We start from the raw sequence: 14,739 nt of genomic DNA on the forward strand, positions 1-14,739 counted from the left end.
GGATCCGAGACCGACCGAACCCGCTTGTCCAGTAATAACAAGGTCATGATCGACGGCGACGAGCTGGAGATAGTCGAAGACTTTGTCTATCTCGGCTCACTGGTGACCGCAGACAATGACACCAGCCGTGAGATCCGGAGGCGAATTATCAGCGGAAGTCGTGCCTACTATGGACTCCACAAGCAACTGCGGTCGAGAAGACTTTGCCCTCGTACGAAGTGTAACCTGTATATGACGCTTATTAGACCGGTTGTTCTCTACGGGCACGAGACATGGATATTGCTCGAGGAGGACCTGCGTACACTCGGAGTATTCGAGCGACGAGTGTTAAGAACCATCTTTGGCGGCGTACAGGAGAACGGAGTGTGGAGGCGAAGGATGAACCACGAGCTCGCGCGACTCTACGGCGAACCCAGTATCCAGAAGGTGGTGAAAGCTGGCCGGATACGCTGGGCTGGACATGTTGCGAGAATGCCGGACGACTGTCCTGCAAAACAGGTGTTCGCTACGAATCCGGTAGGAACAAGACGAGCGGGGGCGCAACGAGCGAGGTGGTTAGACCAAGTGGAGCGTGATCTGGCGAACGTGGGGTGCCCGAGAAATTGGAGAACGGTTGCTATGAACCGAGTGAATTTTAGGAATTATGTTCGTCAAGTTATGTCGTGAGACGGAATACTATGTAAATAAAATAAATAAACAAAGTAAATTGCCTACTATCGTAAGGTTCTGAATTTCGTCGACGAAAGACCATCGGTCGTGGAAACCTTCAACTAGAAGGTCAACAACACAGGCAGACTTTGGCAGGACCTTGCTATCGATTGATGAACCATAAACATGCATGTATACAAATACATACGAAAACACGGGTTACGTGCCGAAGCGAAAGGAAGAAGATCAGTAGAACCATGGTCAGAGTCGACAGGAGGCTGCGTTCGAGCGCACAACTAAAACTACAAAATTATGGTATCATCTATTCGGTATAGTGGATGTCGTTGGTATTTTAAGTTCGTAGGTAGGATAGCTCTACCTCCGAGGACTATCTGAGTAGTGCCATTACATATGATTGAAACTGTGTAGATAAGCTTTGGACATCGTAAAGAATAAGTTAACAACTGAGGGAAAATATCCTGGGAGTAGAGTAGCCTTCGACGTCGGGTGTGTCATTTGAGTCGGTGTATCGGTGAGAATCATATGAGTAGCTGGGTTAAGTTCGCAGCGTTTTCTGTGACAGTCTTAAGCCCAGAATAAGCGACACACGACCTCGAGTCTTTACGAGGAGAGGTAGAGGCTTTAGCAGATAGGCCTGGAGCCTTCAAGACGAAAGGTCTGCATATATGCACATACAGAATCACAATGAAACTTGATGTTTCCTCGAAGAGATTCCTTTTTCTTAACTTTAAGCATACAACTTTCGAGGATATGATGACTAGCATCTTACAAATACTAAAACCACAAACCCACAGAAAGTGTACTGAAGACTTGAAGGCTATCCTCTGCGCCACGAGCTGCGGCAAGTAGGGGGGGGGGGGGGGAGGGAGGGGCACTAGCGGAAGTATGGCCTTCCACCTTTAAAAAAAAGTTTTATCTCGTTACTGGGTAGAATGAAAGGTCAGAAGCCGCAACTATACTAAAGAGCATATGTGGTATACCCCATGGTCTCATTATAGCAAACTAGAAAAAATGCTCGCCCCTTCTTGGAATACTATTCGTAGATTTACAATAAAGGTTATATTAGACGCTGATGTTATCAAACAAAAAATCGCTAGAAAATAAAAGGAATCCAAACTTATTTTTTTAAATTGCAGCATAGCAAACTCAGAAAGCAAACGGCCAAAGTTCTCATATTTTCCGTACAGTAAACCATTTCAGTTTTTCATTATCTCCGACACGTTGTCAAATATATTTATCACTTTTTTTTCAAAGTTTTTTTTTTTCACTAATCTAGAGTTCGCTTGTTTGTCTAGGATGCACGTTTTCACGCACGAATTCTAAAGTTATTATTTATTTACAATTGCGCCTTCTCTTAAGGAGTTACTGTATCTCCTAATGCGAAAAGGGAAGGAAATTTTTCACAGACTTTTGTCTTAGAATCAAGTAGGACAATTTTGAACATGTCGTAATTTAAGGGTCTCTTGGGGTACGTCTTCGGTTCATGAACTTTGTTTCTGGTTCTCGTGAAATTTCGAAATTACAGAAAAAAAATACCTTGAACGAAGAAATTCCCTTCACCCTCTCCGTCATCCACCATTTCAGGGTAACATTTCCTGTACCCTCAAAAGTTCAAAAAAGAAAAAAAAATGATCTCAATCATTTGTTATGATTTAACCGGTTGAGACTTATCAAATAATTTTTAAGAAATTAGAGGTGTTTTAAAGAAATCTATGCACCACAAATTGCTGCAGATGCTAGAAAAAGGTGACATTTCATATGCCATAATTTGCAGACATATATTTCCCATTTTTTTTGTTGCTTTGAATTTTGATTTTTTTTGTAAGGAAAGTTAAAAATGTCACCAGCAGCGAAAATAAAAGCTTATTAAAAAGAAATAGAAGATAACTTCTAATACTTCCTACCTGTATAATGTAGTGCATTACATTCCTATCACAAACTTTCGCCTTGCTGAAATTTTCGGCGTTTACTGCTTTACGCGCATTTTGGCGCTCTCTTCCTCTTCGGGGGCTTGCGAAGGGTTGCTGGAGTTCGATGCATCGGATCCTCGATTGGCTGAGTTCGTGCTGTTCCTGCGGATGTATGTCGGTTCTGTCTGACCTCGAACACAATCTTCGTTTATGTGCACAGTTTTGACATCCGAACCGGGCACTTCAAACATTGGTTCCAGCAGCAATGTTTCCTGTACAGGTTTTGAGAAAAGATTGATTACTGGTTTGACATTTGGTTACTCAATAAATGCTTACCATTATTGCCCGTAGACCACGTGCTCCCGTTTGTCGTTCCATCGCGAGTTGAGCAATCTGCTTAAGAGCATCTTCGCTGAAGGTAAGTTCAACCTGATCCATGCCTAGAAGGGCTTTGTACTGAGGAACGAGGGCATTTCGAGGTTCAGTTAAAATGCGGACAAGCATTTCCACATCCAAACTGTGGAATGGAACAAGCACTGGAAAGCGGCCAACAAATTCCTGACGAAGAAAGAAATAGAATTAGTAGCTAGAAGAGAGATGTTAAATATATTTGAACTTACAGGTATCATTCCAAATTCAACCAAATCTTTAGCTTGTACTTTCCGCAGATTAGCATCACGTTCTACTTGATCGTTATCCATTGGTGCAGCGGAAGCTTGAGCTGCCCGACGGCCTTCAGATGAGCTTGCGGGCATACCGAAACCCAGGTACTGAAAGAAATTTGAAGTATTAAAAGTAAAATACCATAAACGTTTCTATTTCTCAAATGACGTTTACCTTCTCATTCAACCGTCTGGCAATAAGACGATCCAAGCCGGTGTATGCTCCCGAGGCCACAAATAGGATATTGGTGGTATCGACTTGAACCGTTTCTCCCCTCAGCTTGCGCGGTGAGTTTCGTTCAGGAACATTGACGATGGTGCCTTCCAGCATTTTCAGCATCCCTTGCTGAACTCCCTCGCCACCGACATCTCGCAGCTGGTGGATTCCGGGCACAGCCCCGATTTTGTCCACCTCGTCCAGAAACACTATACCAGTTTGGGCACGATCAACGCTGGAAAGAAGCAAGAAAATGGATATCTTGCAATTCAATGCTTGAACATAAAAAGCAGTCGAAATATCTCACCTATAATTGGCATCTTGTAGTAGTTTTGCGATAACACTCTCGATGTCTTCTCCCACGTATCCGGCCTGCGTTAACGTGGTACAATCACAGATGGCAAATGGAACATCTAAACACCTGGCTATCGTCTGGGCCAGGAGCGTCTTGCCGGAGCCGGTGGGCCCGAGCATCAAAATGTTACTTTTCTCTAGCTTAAGTTCATGGGTTTTTTTGTCCAGCAACTCTGATCCAGGTTGATGGGGATTTGATGTGCCAGACGATGCTAGAGGTGGACGGGGTACTTCCGATGGTGCGGAACTCATCATTGTATGGCCGATACCAGAAATGTGTAGCAAATCGCCACTGCGTGCCATCGAATCGATTTGCTGAGCACCGGCTTGTCCGCTGGAGCTGGCTGGCGCAGGCAGATTGTGATAAATTCGTTTATAGTGATTATACACTGCTACCGATAGCACTTTTTTAGCTATCTCCTGACCAACTACGTGCCTATCCAAATACTCTTTAATTTTTTTGGGCGGCGGTGGAGGTTTGCGTTGATTCTTAGTGTCAGCATCTTTAAGAGTTTTCTTGGAATCTACCTCGCTTAAAACCACGAAAAAGTGATGGCATTTTTCACACTTCACAAATCTGGTGGAACTGACAAAAGTCTCTACGTGAGTGCACGGGTCACCACACTTCGGGCAGGATAAAACATTTTTCTTATTGGGAGGTTCCTTTCCACTGCCATCTTTCCCACTGCCGGAACCAGAGGCCGATGAACCGCTTCCAGAGCCCCCAGAGCCTGGTGGAGTATCCTTTGTCGATTTGTTACAGACAGCTGACACGTGAAATCGACGAAGCTGTTGTGAACTCTGGATCGTACTCTTAACTGCTCGTTGGCCGCAACATTGACTATGATCTGAGTACGAGGCCTGATGTTGAAGATTGCTGTGATGTGAGGCAACCAGACAAAGAAGACCTGCAACAAGGAGAGAATCATTATAAACAACCTCTATTTAAATCAGTTTATTACTGAAAGCATTTTTTCGATTAGAAATATAACAAAGTACCGAACCAATAGATTGCGACCGTGTAGATCTATTTACGTCATTGCACTCATTAAATCAATGATTGGATCTTAGTTAACAAAGTAGATCAGCTAATAGGGTCCAAGAGAGCTTATGACACAAATGCTTCAACAAAATAGCCCTTGCGGTGTAGTTTTTTTTTTTTCAAAGCAGTAGTTGAATACATAGTAGGTAGAATTGTTGACCTTATTCGACACCTCCGACGTCCAACACAGTTTTTGCATCAACCAAGAGTATCATACTGTACCCCTCGTGAACTGAAGAAAAAACTCTTTTGATAGAGCACCCCTTACGCGAGAAGGCAAACAAATTTATAGGAGGCACTCTTCTGATGATCGGAGACACACATTTGGGCTTCTAATTTTTTTTAAAAGGCCGAGATGATTGCAGTTCAAAAAAGACTTGGATAGCTCGTTAATGTTTTGCTGTGTGATGAAATTAATCATTGATACATTTTTTTTGTTCAGGTCTACGTACGTTGAATTACAATTTGCCGTAATGAATCAAAATCTTATGTGTCGGGCAGAGCTGCAGAATCGGGCATATTTCATACAGTAAGTAAGATTAGTGGTGTGGACTTGAGTTTGTTTAGCGGATGAGAACTTGACGAATTTTATTGCTTCATTGCCACTAATGAGTGAAGCGAGGAAGACGATTATGCAGCGAGGCGTTTTTACAATGCTGTAATTTATCTCTCATCAGAAAAAAAACAAAACGATTCTTTCACATAAATACTACTTTCTGCAAGTTGATTAAGTAGTCAGCGGATTAAAACTAATGACAGTGACTTCATAAGGCATACGTTTGGTTGATGAATGTTGATTGTTGGTTACCAAGAAAAACTGGTAAATGGACCAATACCTTAAGTAGAGGCAGGGTCGTTAGTCACAAGTAATGTTTTCTTACAATATGATAAAACATACTGAATCTGTAGGATAATATTAAGCCTGGGCCGTTATTTTATACTTTTTTTTATAAGCTATAGTATCTAAGCATTTTTTGTTAATGCTTTCATTCGAACAAATGTGTCCTATTTGATGTAGTTGAATGTAGAATGTGTACAGTTAAGATTTGAAACTAAAATACATGCCAGACCTCGTACTGTGGTGGTACATATCGTGTTTTGATAATATACCGAAATTGATCAATTTAGAATAAATAAGACCCATCCAACACGCAAACTTTTAACGCTTGAATCGGATTTCGGAAACGATGGTTAGTTCTGCTAATCGAACAAATCGAAATGGTTCTTCGATTGTACTGTGTACTGGTAGCGCTGGATGCTGTTCTCTGTAGCGAATACAATATCGAGACGGTTGGTAAAAATGTAACGCGTCCTTTCTCGCTAAAAGTGAGCAAGATGGTCTGCGTCGATCAACCCTACAGATACACCGTGATCCGGGCATGCAAAGCCAAGAACGCTCGCAACCAACCAACTAAGCTGTACCTGGAAATGGACATCCTAAAACCGGCAAATAGTCTGTATCTTTCGTATGTTTTAAACTTCAAATACAACACCTACAGACCCCTACTGTTTGACGATACCTTCGATTTGTGCCGTTTCATGGCCGAAAAAGGTTCCGGTTCTAATTTACTGATGAACTTCATGTACAAGATTGCCGAATCACAAATCGAGTGGCTTCACAAATGCCCGTACCAGGTAAACATTAGCAATAAATGACTGAACTTCATTAATGGCCATAATTACAAAATTCCATAATTTCAGGGTTTACACAATATGTCCGATTTTGTTCTGGATGAAAGTTTGATGCCGCCATTCCTGCCTGCGGGCGATTTCCGAGCCGATACCAGAATCTACGATGGCGATAATGACACGATTGTTCACTTTCAAATTTTCTACAGCATCCGAGCTAAGGGCCTGTTTGATTTGTCCATGGGATAGTAAAAAACGTTTTAATTTTAGAAAATATCAATAAATTACCTAAAAAAAGAGAATACCTGCTCTATTTGAAGATCGTATTGGTCTTAAGAATCGTTTGTTGGTTCCATTTTGTTCATCAAATTACAGTAAACTTTTTTGCATACATTTTTTTAATTAAAAAAAGAACAATGTGTTGAAGTGAATAACAATTGTTTTCATTTTTTGAGAATCAAACTCACAGCCATTTACTACCTTCATCTTGCCCATCCGACAGCTTAACCAGTGTAACACCTGAGGCAAATGGAGAACGAGAATAGAATATATTGCCATAGTCTTTCTGCAAGGCTCTGGCGTGAAACTGTGCCTGCTTACATACACACGCACAGCCAGGTAGCTTGGCTGGATGTTGTTTTCCGGTGGTTCGAAACGTTTGAAATGTTTTTTTAGTCTGTAGTTTTCCTAATGCCGCCTCACATACGAACCCATTCACCGAGCGAATCAATTTATTCACTCATTGTTTCCATTCTCCTATATCCTGCGATGGGATAGGGAGGAACATGGAAACGTTTTTATTTTGTTTCCTTCAGCCATTCATAAGCTTTCACATCTTATATCAATGGCGTTGAAATATTGAGAGCTCATGATTGGAGTAAAGGCTGAAGTTTGGGTGCAGAAGACTAAAAATCAGATTAGGATTGAATAATATTGAGCAAATAGAGAACTGGAAAATAGTTTCGCTGAAAACGATTTGAAGACCTTGAGAGAAAAATATTGCGCTCTCTTGCATTCTTCCGATAGGTACGAATAAGGTGTCGGATAACGACACATTGGTGTAGTTTCCATCGCTTTAGTAAGAAGTATATTGCCTCCAGTTTGGCAGATAAAAACTGCTTATCTAATTTACATACGATCATTTTATAATGTATATGGAAGGTATATAAAAATACTATAGTGCAAGTTATGGAAGTTCAAAGTCGAAGTGACAGTGTGCGTGCTTCCAATTTCTATACAATTATGAACGGTACTGTAGCTACACAAATGTTTGCTGGGCATTAGACCGCTGCAAATATTGACTTTTGGCTCCCATATGTATTTTCGATGCTTTTTTGGTCACCAAGTACTAGTCGTGTAAACTTTCAGATGGTTTGGTGGATTCCTGAATTAGTGCAAACCGTTTAAATTTTGTATGGAAGAAGAAAGTGTTGCATATTTGTAAGATTCTGATAAATCCCAGTAGGCTGAGCTTTTTTCCAAGGAACCATAGCAACCCACTAACACCTATTTTTCCCTCATTGTAACCATAGCAATCATTTAGTTACCATAGCTACCGCTAGCAATCGTCGAAGTAGCCTGCGTGTGAATCGCGGGAAATGCGCTCTCTTTCTCTACGAACCAGCGACCGGAACGCACGTACTTTCAATATAGTCGTAAAGGTGAATCAATATTAATTCATACAGGATATTCAAATAAGCTTGAAATGAAATTTGTCTTTAGAAATCGGGATTGCATATTCTTAATCTTCATTAGTTTCTAATATGAGAAGAAGCTAAGTATATCATTAAAAAAGTTATAATCACTCCAAAATGAAAAAAATCTGAAAAATACTATGACAGGTATAAAAATATATACAGGATTGCTAGCGATTTTTCATTTTGAAACTCCAAAAGTTTTTCCCGGTTTTCCTCCGGTTTTTTCCCGGTTAAAAATCGTGATTTTTCCGGTATTTATTAAACTTGTTTTTTAATATAAAATCATGATGAATAATTAGGGTTGCTAGCGATTTTTCGTTTTCAAATTCCAAAGTTTTTCCCTGTTCTCCCCGGTTAAAAATGATAATTTTTCCGGTATATATTATACTTGTATTTTTTTTAATATTAAATCATGGCGAATCCAACGAAATTGACATCTATTTATTGATTCTCTCAACAATATCAACAATTTTGCAAAAACAAGTCCGATTTACTTGATCTTTTTAAATGAAATGTCATACTTTTGAGCCACCGTAAACAAAATTCAGTTTTTCTAGAATTATTGAAGAACGTTTTAGTCTTAATCTTTATTAGTTTCTAATATGCGAAGAAGTATGCGAAGTAAGTATCTTGTATTCCAGCGATGATAAGTGATGTGGCAGTTTTAGATAATAGTTGCTATGTCGTGTAATCAATACGTTGCTTGGCTAATCTTAGTCTCTGCGCGTATACTGGGCAGTCGGAGCTCCATGCGCTGTGAAAGATGTCGTACAAGGTTTCTTCATCGGTTCTTTTTGTGTTGGCGATCATACAGTTTCCACATTTTTGAATGCTCGAGGAGCATTCATTAAGGCTATGGTTCTCGGAGCATTTTGGGCAGCAGTGAGGTTTAGTGCATGTATTGGCGATGTGTCCAAACTCAGAACACCTGAAGCATCTTCGTACGTTTATCTGTTCAGTGACGTGGCAGCGGTTCCAGCCAAGGTTGACCCTACCGATGCGAAGAAGTTGCCCGAAAGTTTGTGCGTCTGGCTCGATAATGGCAAACATGTCTTTTCCTTCGGATTTCGTTATTCTGACGATTTTTAAGACTGCGGATTCAGGGATGTTGTTCTGTTGTCTGAGCAAAGGTATAATATTATCGGCATCAATATCTTCAGAAAGACCAGAGATCTTGATACGTGGTTTCAATGGGGCTTTGATTTCGGTCTCATATCGATTGGGTAGTATGCGATTCACGGTGTCGGAAAGCTGCAGAGCTGAAGATGCGGAAGCGCACCTCACCAATACATCACCACTAGGCAAAGAGCGAAAGTCTTTAACTTCAAGCTCTACTGGGTTCAGGTTTGACTGGATTTCATCTCGCGTTACACATGCATCTTGGTTCTGGACCGGTTTTATGATGACCGTTCGTTCCATTTGAGTTAGTTGTCTGGGTTTACGCTTTGGAGCAGTCACGTTTGTTTGTGAAGGGGTTGCGGTTGACTTGAGTGGCTTGGTGATGGGACGGGAAGGTCTAACTGTAGGTGTTGGGATAGGTCGTTTGGTCGTTAGAGGTACAGTTAGTTGTCGTTGTCTGCCAGAGCGGAGCGTGCCTCGCGCAGGGTCTTGTTGACATTTGGGTGTAACTGCAACTACGGAGTCTTTCGCTGGTGTAGTGATGCCGCCTACTACTTGAGCGAAAGTGCGTTGTGTGTTGCTGTCGTGTGTAGTGGCTCGGAGAGACGAAATGATGTTCTGCTCGATTTTATCGCAGTGGACTTTAAGCAGTTGAGTGAGCTGAGAGGTTAGTTCCGATTGCAAGTACTCCTTGATTTCGTTGACTTTCGACAGAAGTTCGGGCATGAATACTGCTAGCTCAGGGAAATTAGATTCGATGACGTTTCTCAAGTTCTGCTTTTTCATGCAGGTAAGGCAGGTGAATTTAAGTGATACATTTTCTTTTAGTACAGTGATGGCAGAGGAACTAAGACCAGTGCAGGACGAGTGTATGTAGCGTCCGCAACCGTTGCAACGGGTGTTGTCTTTCTCACCCGTTTTTTTGTTGCATGTAGGACATACTAGCGAAGTCATCATTCACGTTCGTCGGTGAGATGAGTAAGCACTCCACATTTGTGTCACGAATTGGATTATCACTCGATAACAAAGAAATCAGGTAAACACTTGTCGATCGATTTACAGGGGGCACGGCTTCAAGCTGAAGTGCTTTTGTTCATCCCTGGGGAAACCCTTTTTTAAAGAACGCTTTGGAACACGACACGGCGGTGGTTAAAGCATTAAACACAGTAAAAATGGGGAAAAATCACAGAGCGATATACAATGTAAACAGAACGCGCCGTGTTGCCAACTGCTATTGCTATTGCTATTGTATTGCTATTAATCGGCAGTAAAAATAACCAAAAAAGTTATGAGAGGTATAAAAATATATAAATTTTAAATTTCCATACAAAGCTTGCAGCGCGAGCGGTTTAATGTACAAGGACTATTTCGAGATTTCGATGAAAACCGTATGAAAGAGGTACTATCTTTCTTGGATAAAACAAAACTGAAAATTTAAAATAATTGGCAACACGAATATAGTCAAGTCAAGTACAGTGGTGATACAGAGTAGCATTATCTGGCCAAAACATTAAAACGAAGAAGAAGAAGAAGAATGTACAAGGATGAACATTAGACCGCTGCAAAAAATGACTTTTTTCTCCAATATGTTTTTTTCGATGCCTTTTGGGTCACCAAGCATCAGTGTAAAATTTGAGATGATTTGGTTGATTCCTGAGTTAGCGCAACGCGTTTCAATTTTGTATGGAAAATTTGTATGGAAGAAGAAATTTTTGTATGTATGTATGGTTCCCCCATCGGTAGCAAGGTCCAGCCTATGTCTGTGTGGCTTGGCCTTCGAATTGCTTCGTCGAGGAGAGGCATCCAACCTTCAGAGGCCTACAATGATTGGCAATCCACTCCGCTTGCAATAGTCTCTCCAGATTGACCCCAGATGCATTCCCTCTGAAATATATAATTATTTATATAATGAAACAGACTGGAAGAAGAAGAAATTTTTGCACATTAAATCATCCTATCCTATTTTAAAGCTTCATTTTTTGCTTACATGACAAGCAGCTAAGAATTTCATGAAAAAAATTTATAACCATTTCTAAATAAAAAATCTGAATTCATTGAAAAGTTTTCAAAAATGGCAGATTTTTCTTGCTAGAGCTGTTTATAATTGCGTGAAATGTTTTTGCAAAGGCTTTATTAGTCAATAAATTCTCTGGCAATGCAAATCAGTTTTTTGAGATTTTTTATATCCTTCCTACTGTTACACAGCTTTCAAACAAGCAGTCAAAAACGATATAATTAAGCAAATGAATTTTGAAAAGAAAAAAATTAAAAAACATTGAATAACTTTTCTGAGGAACAAGATAGGTTTGTGCTTTGTTCACATGTAATGTACTGCAAGAATCAAGGAACATTTTTCATCCAAAGATATATTTTCTGGAACTTTTAGAACATGTCTGGCGATTTTTGAATGAAAAATTTTGTTTTCCCACATAAATTTCCATACAAAATTAAAACTCGTTGCGCTAATTCAGGTTTGGATGGATCGCTTCCAAAATTTTTATTGCTATTTCTGGCATCAAAAACAATCAAAAAAAGTTATGGGAGGTGTAAAAATTTAAGAATTTGAAATTTCCATACAAAGCTTGCAGCGGTCTAATGAACATAGATTAGGATTTATATATTTAAACGGGTCTTCGGGAAAGTAAAATTTAATAAAAACTGTTGAAATTGCGAACTGAGATAGGGGGCACCGTACTCGTCTGTTCTCCATGTCAGGGACGGCAATAAAAAAAAAATTCGGATGGAAATCGGCAAAGACCCACTCGACGAAAAGGGACTTCTCTAGGATTTGACATTTAGTGCGGATACTTGACAGAAAAGTGTCAGGTTTTTTTGGGCCCAAAAAAATCGTGGGCCCCAAATATTGATGGTTGTCAAATTCAATGACAAAGGATAGGGATGCCATCCCCCTGGTTGACAAGTTGACAATTTCCAACTGAGCCGATGTTCGTGAGTTCGAGTCCAAGAGTAAACAAAGGACACAGTTGTACCGGATTAGAGTGTCCATTTCCCGGCCATTTTCCCTTTTCCGGGAATCGGGAAATCTGGTGGCCTGTTTCCCGGGAATTCCCGGGATCCCGGAATTCCCGGGATCCCGGGAAATATTGAAAAACATGTAAAATATATGCACTTCGACTCAAATATACATAGCTTATCGAACTTTTCGTGCATATAAGCCCATAATTTGTTCAAAATGTACTCTTCATAATGTTTTTAACTTATTTTAATCAAACAAGTTAAACCGTTTTAATGATGATATATTAAAAACAGTCTAAAGAATTATAAAATATCCCGAATAAGTCAAATGAAGAATTCATCTATGCAATTAGGGGTTGATTCAAAAATGTGTTTTTATTTGTTTGTTATTTCAACCATTTTTCGTTTTTCTAAACACATATTTGCTCTTCATATAAAAAACTATTTATTCTTCATTTTAAGGATTTGAAATTAATCTGACTTTCAAAGCCAAAGGGAAGCAAGTGCACAAATGTTACTTTCGAGAATCAGTCTACCTGCTACGCAATTTTTCATAAATTTTTCGAACTTTTGTGGGGTTTCGTTCAATGAATACGGTGTGGAAATACATATAATCTTTTTAAACTTACCTATTCGAATATAAAAAAAAATGTACCAAATGGCTGCAAAATCTCTACTGCCACAGGAATCTGCAAGTTCTCAATCAGTTTTGTATGACTACATTTTCAAAAAGAACATTTTCCAGGCTTTTCCAGAGAAAGAATTTCATACATGTCGGGAATTCCCGGGAATGAAACTACGATTCCCGGGAATCGGGAATTCCCGAATTTTTCAAATTCTCGGGAATTCCCGCCCGGGAAATCCCGGGATGGACATTCTATACCGGATAAGTTTTTCAAAAACTTTTCCGCCAACTGCAACGTGGATATAAAGTCACGAATGCCATAAAGATGATAAAGCGACTATAATCGAAACAAAAAAAAATTATAGCGTAAGGGTTGCATTCCACTAACAATTGATACGACAACGATCTGACGACCAGTGTCTTAAGACAGTGACTCTATCCTCATAGCAAAACATGTGGAATATCCCTAGATTCACCAGCAAACTGACGACGTATTTTTCGAAAGCTTGCATTTTGATTTGATACTGAACGTGTTCAATAGAACTCTTCAAATAATGTATCATCTCAACTCAACCCTTGTTTTCATATAATTCAGACAACAAATATGAAATTTGAAAGTAACCTTTGCTAACACCTCGGTTAATTAGTCATGCGTAAAAATAAATCAAATATTTTTTTCCCTTCACCCACGTGCTATCAACTTTTCGCATTTAGAAGCAAAAAAATCTAGAAATTGCAATACAGCACCGGGTAACCTTCAATAGTAACTACATCGGTACTCGAAGATTGATGCTTCAAGTTCACGTCTAAGCTCCCATTTGTTAAAAATTAAAATTTCATAAATGTGCTTTGATACAATTTGGCTCAGTATTTGAAACCACCCATCACGCTTAACTCCGACCCATTCATTGTGGATAAAGTGTAAAGGGGACCTAGCTAATTAAAAATTCCACGTAAACTACGTCGGACTGGACACGTCTTTTATGACTTTGAGTCAATGGTTTATTCCTTTTACACATGCCACGCTACTACAATCGTACAACACCGGCGTTTCAACTGTTTATTTCTGTGCTTAATGCCCGTTTATTGGCCGCGCAGATCATGAAGGTTTTTAACTCTGTTTTGGTTTGTAGTATGCAAATTTTTTAGGCAACCAAATCCGAAGTAAGATTTTCGGATCTATTCAGCCACAAACAGACCTTGTGCGAGACCGCATTATGTATAGTGCGAAGGCGGTAGCTATAAAGTAATTCACGCGCCAATTCTGGGAGTTTTGATCGGTCTATTATCGTACTTATGTGAGGAATGAATTCCAGGAATTCGAATGTGCGAGTTTAAACAGATGATTGTCTCTTGCTTGTCACGTGAATTTTCGGTATTTTTTTGCTGCGGTTACCTTGACACTGATTAACTGTGTTTTGTTAGTATACAATTTGAACAATAAGTTGTTCAACTTAGTAATGAGTGATTTTGGTTGAAAAAGTAATATAAAAAACATGAAGCAAAGACAGTGCACTAACTATAAAATATATAATTCTTTTTTTTTATGGGTTTATAAGCTACCTGGCTGACCCGGAAAGGAAAAACAGAACGGGGGACAGAAGAGAAAACTTTACACGAGAGTAGCATAGCTTAGAACAGGATAGCGGCAACAGAGCCCGAGAGTCTGAAGCACCAGAGGGAGGAAGCGTTAAGATAGTGCTCGACGGACTGGGACAGATGGGCCCTACATGAACTTCAAGTTAACCCAACCTCCAAATTCAACCGAGCAGTAACAGTATGATAACATACGCCAAAGTCTCGATATCATAGTCAGAAGGGTTCACTATCTTACCGTAG

At 39.8% G+C, this 14,739-nt stretch overlaps 1 protein-coding gene across 2 annotated transcripts in view; it reads right to left on the minus strand.

Annotated features, from left to right (window-relative positions):
• Positions 1 to 1,869: 1,869 nt before the first annotated feature.
• The window catches only part of LOC129757655 (ATP-dependent Clp protease ATP-binding subunit clpX-like, mitochondrial), a 35,060-nt gene continuing 22,190 nt past the window's right edge, over positions 1,870 to 14,739 (minus strand). For both annotated transcript variants that reach the window (XM_055754935.1, XM_055754934.1), the window contains exons 3-7: positions 3,766 to 4,720; positions 3,417 to 3,693; positions 3,200 to 3,349; positions 2,916 to 3,137; positions 1,870 to 2,851 (exon numbers count right to left, since the gene is read on the minus strand). In XM_055754935.1, the coding sequence (XP_055610910.1) occupies positions 2,636 to 2,851; positions 2,916 to 3,137; positions 3,200 to 3,349; positions 3,417 to 3,693; positions 3,766 to 4,720 (1,820 nt within the window). In that variant the 3' untranslated portion in view covers positions 1,870 to 2,635. The remainder of the gene's footprint in view (positions 2,852 to 2,915; positions 3,138 to 3,199; positions 3,350 to 3,416; positions 3,694 to 3,765; positions 4,721 to 14,739) is intronic.

Source organism: Uranotaenia lowii, chromosome 3, assembly GCF_029784155.1.
Source record: "Uranotaenia lowii strain MFRU-FL chromosome 3, ASM2978415v1, whole genome shotgun sequence".
Lineage (NCBI taxonomy): Eukaryota > Metazoa > Arthropoda > Insecta > Diptera > Culicidae > Uranotaenia > Uranotaenia lowii.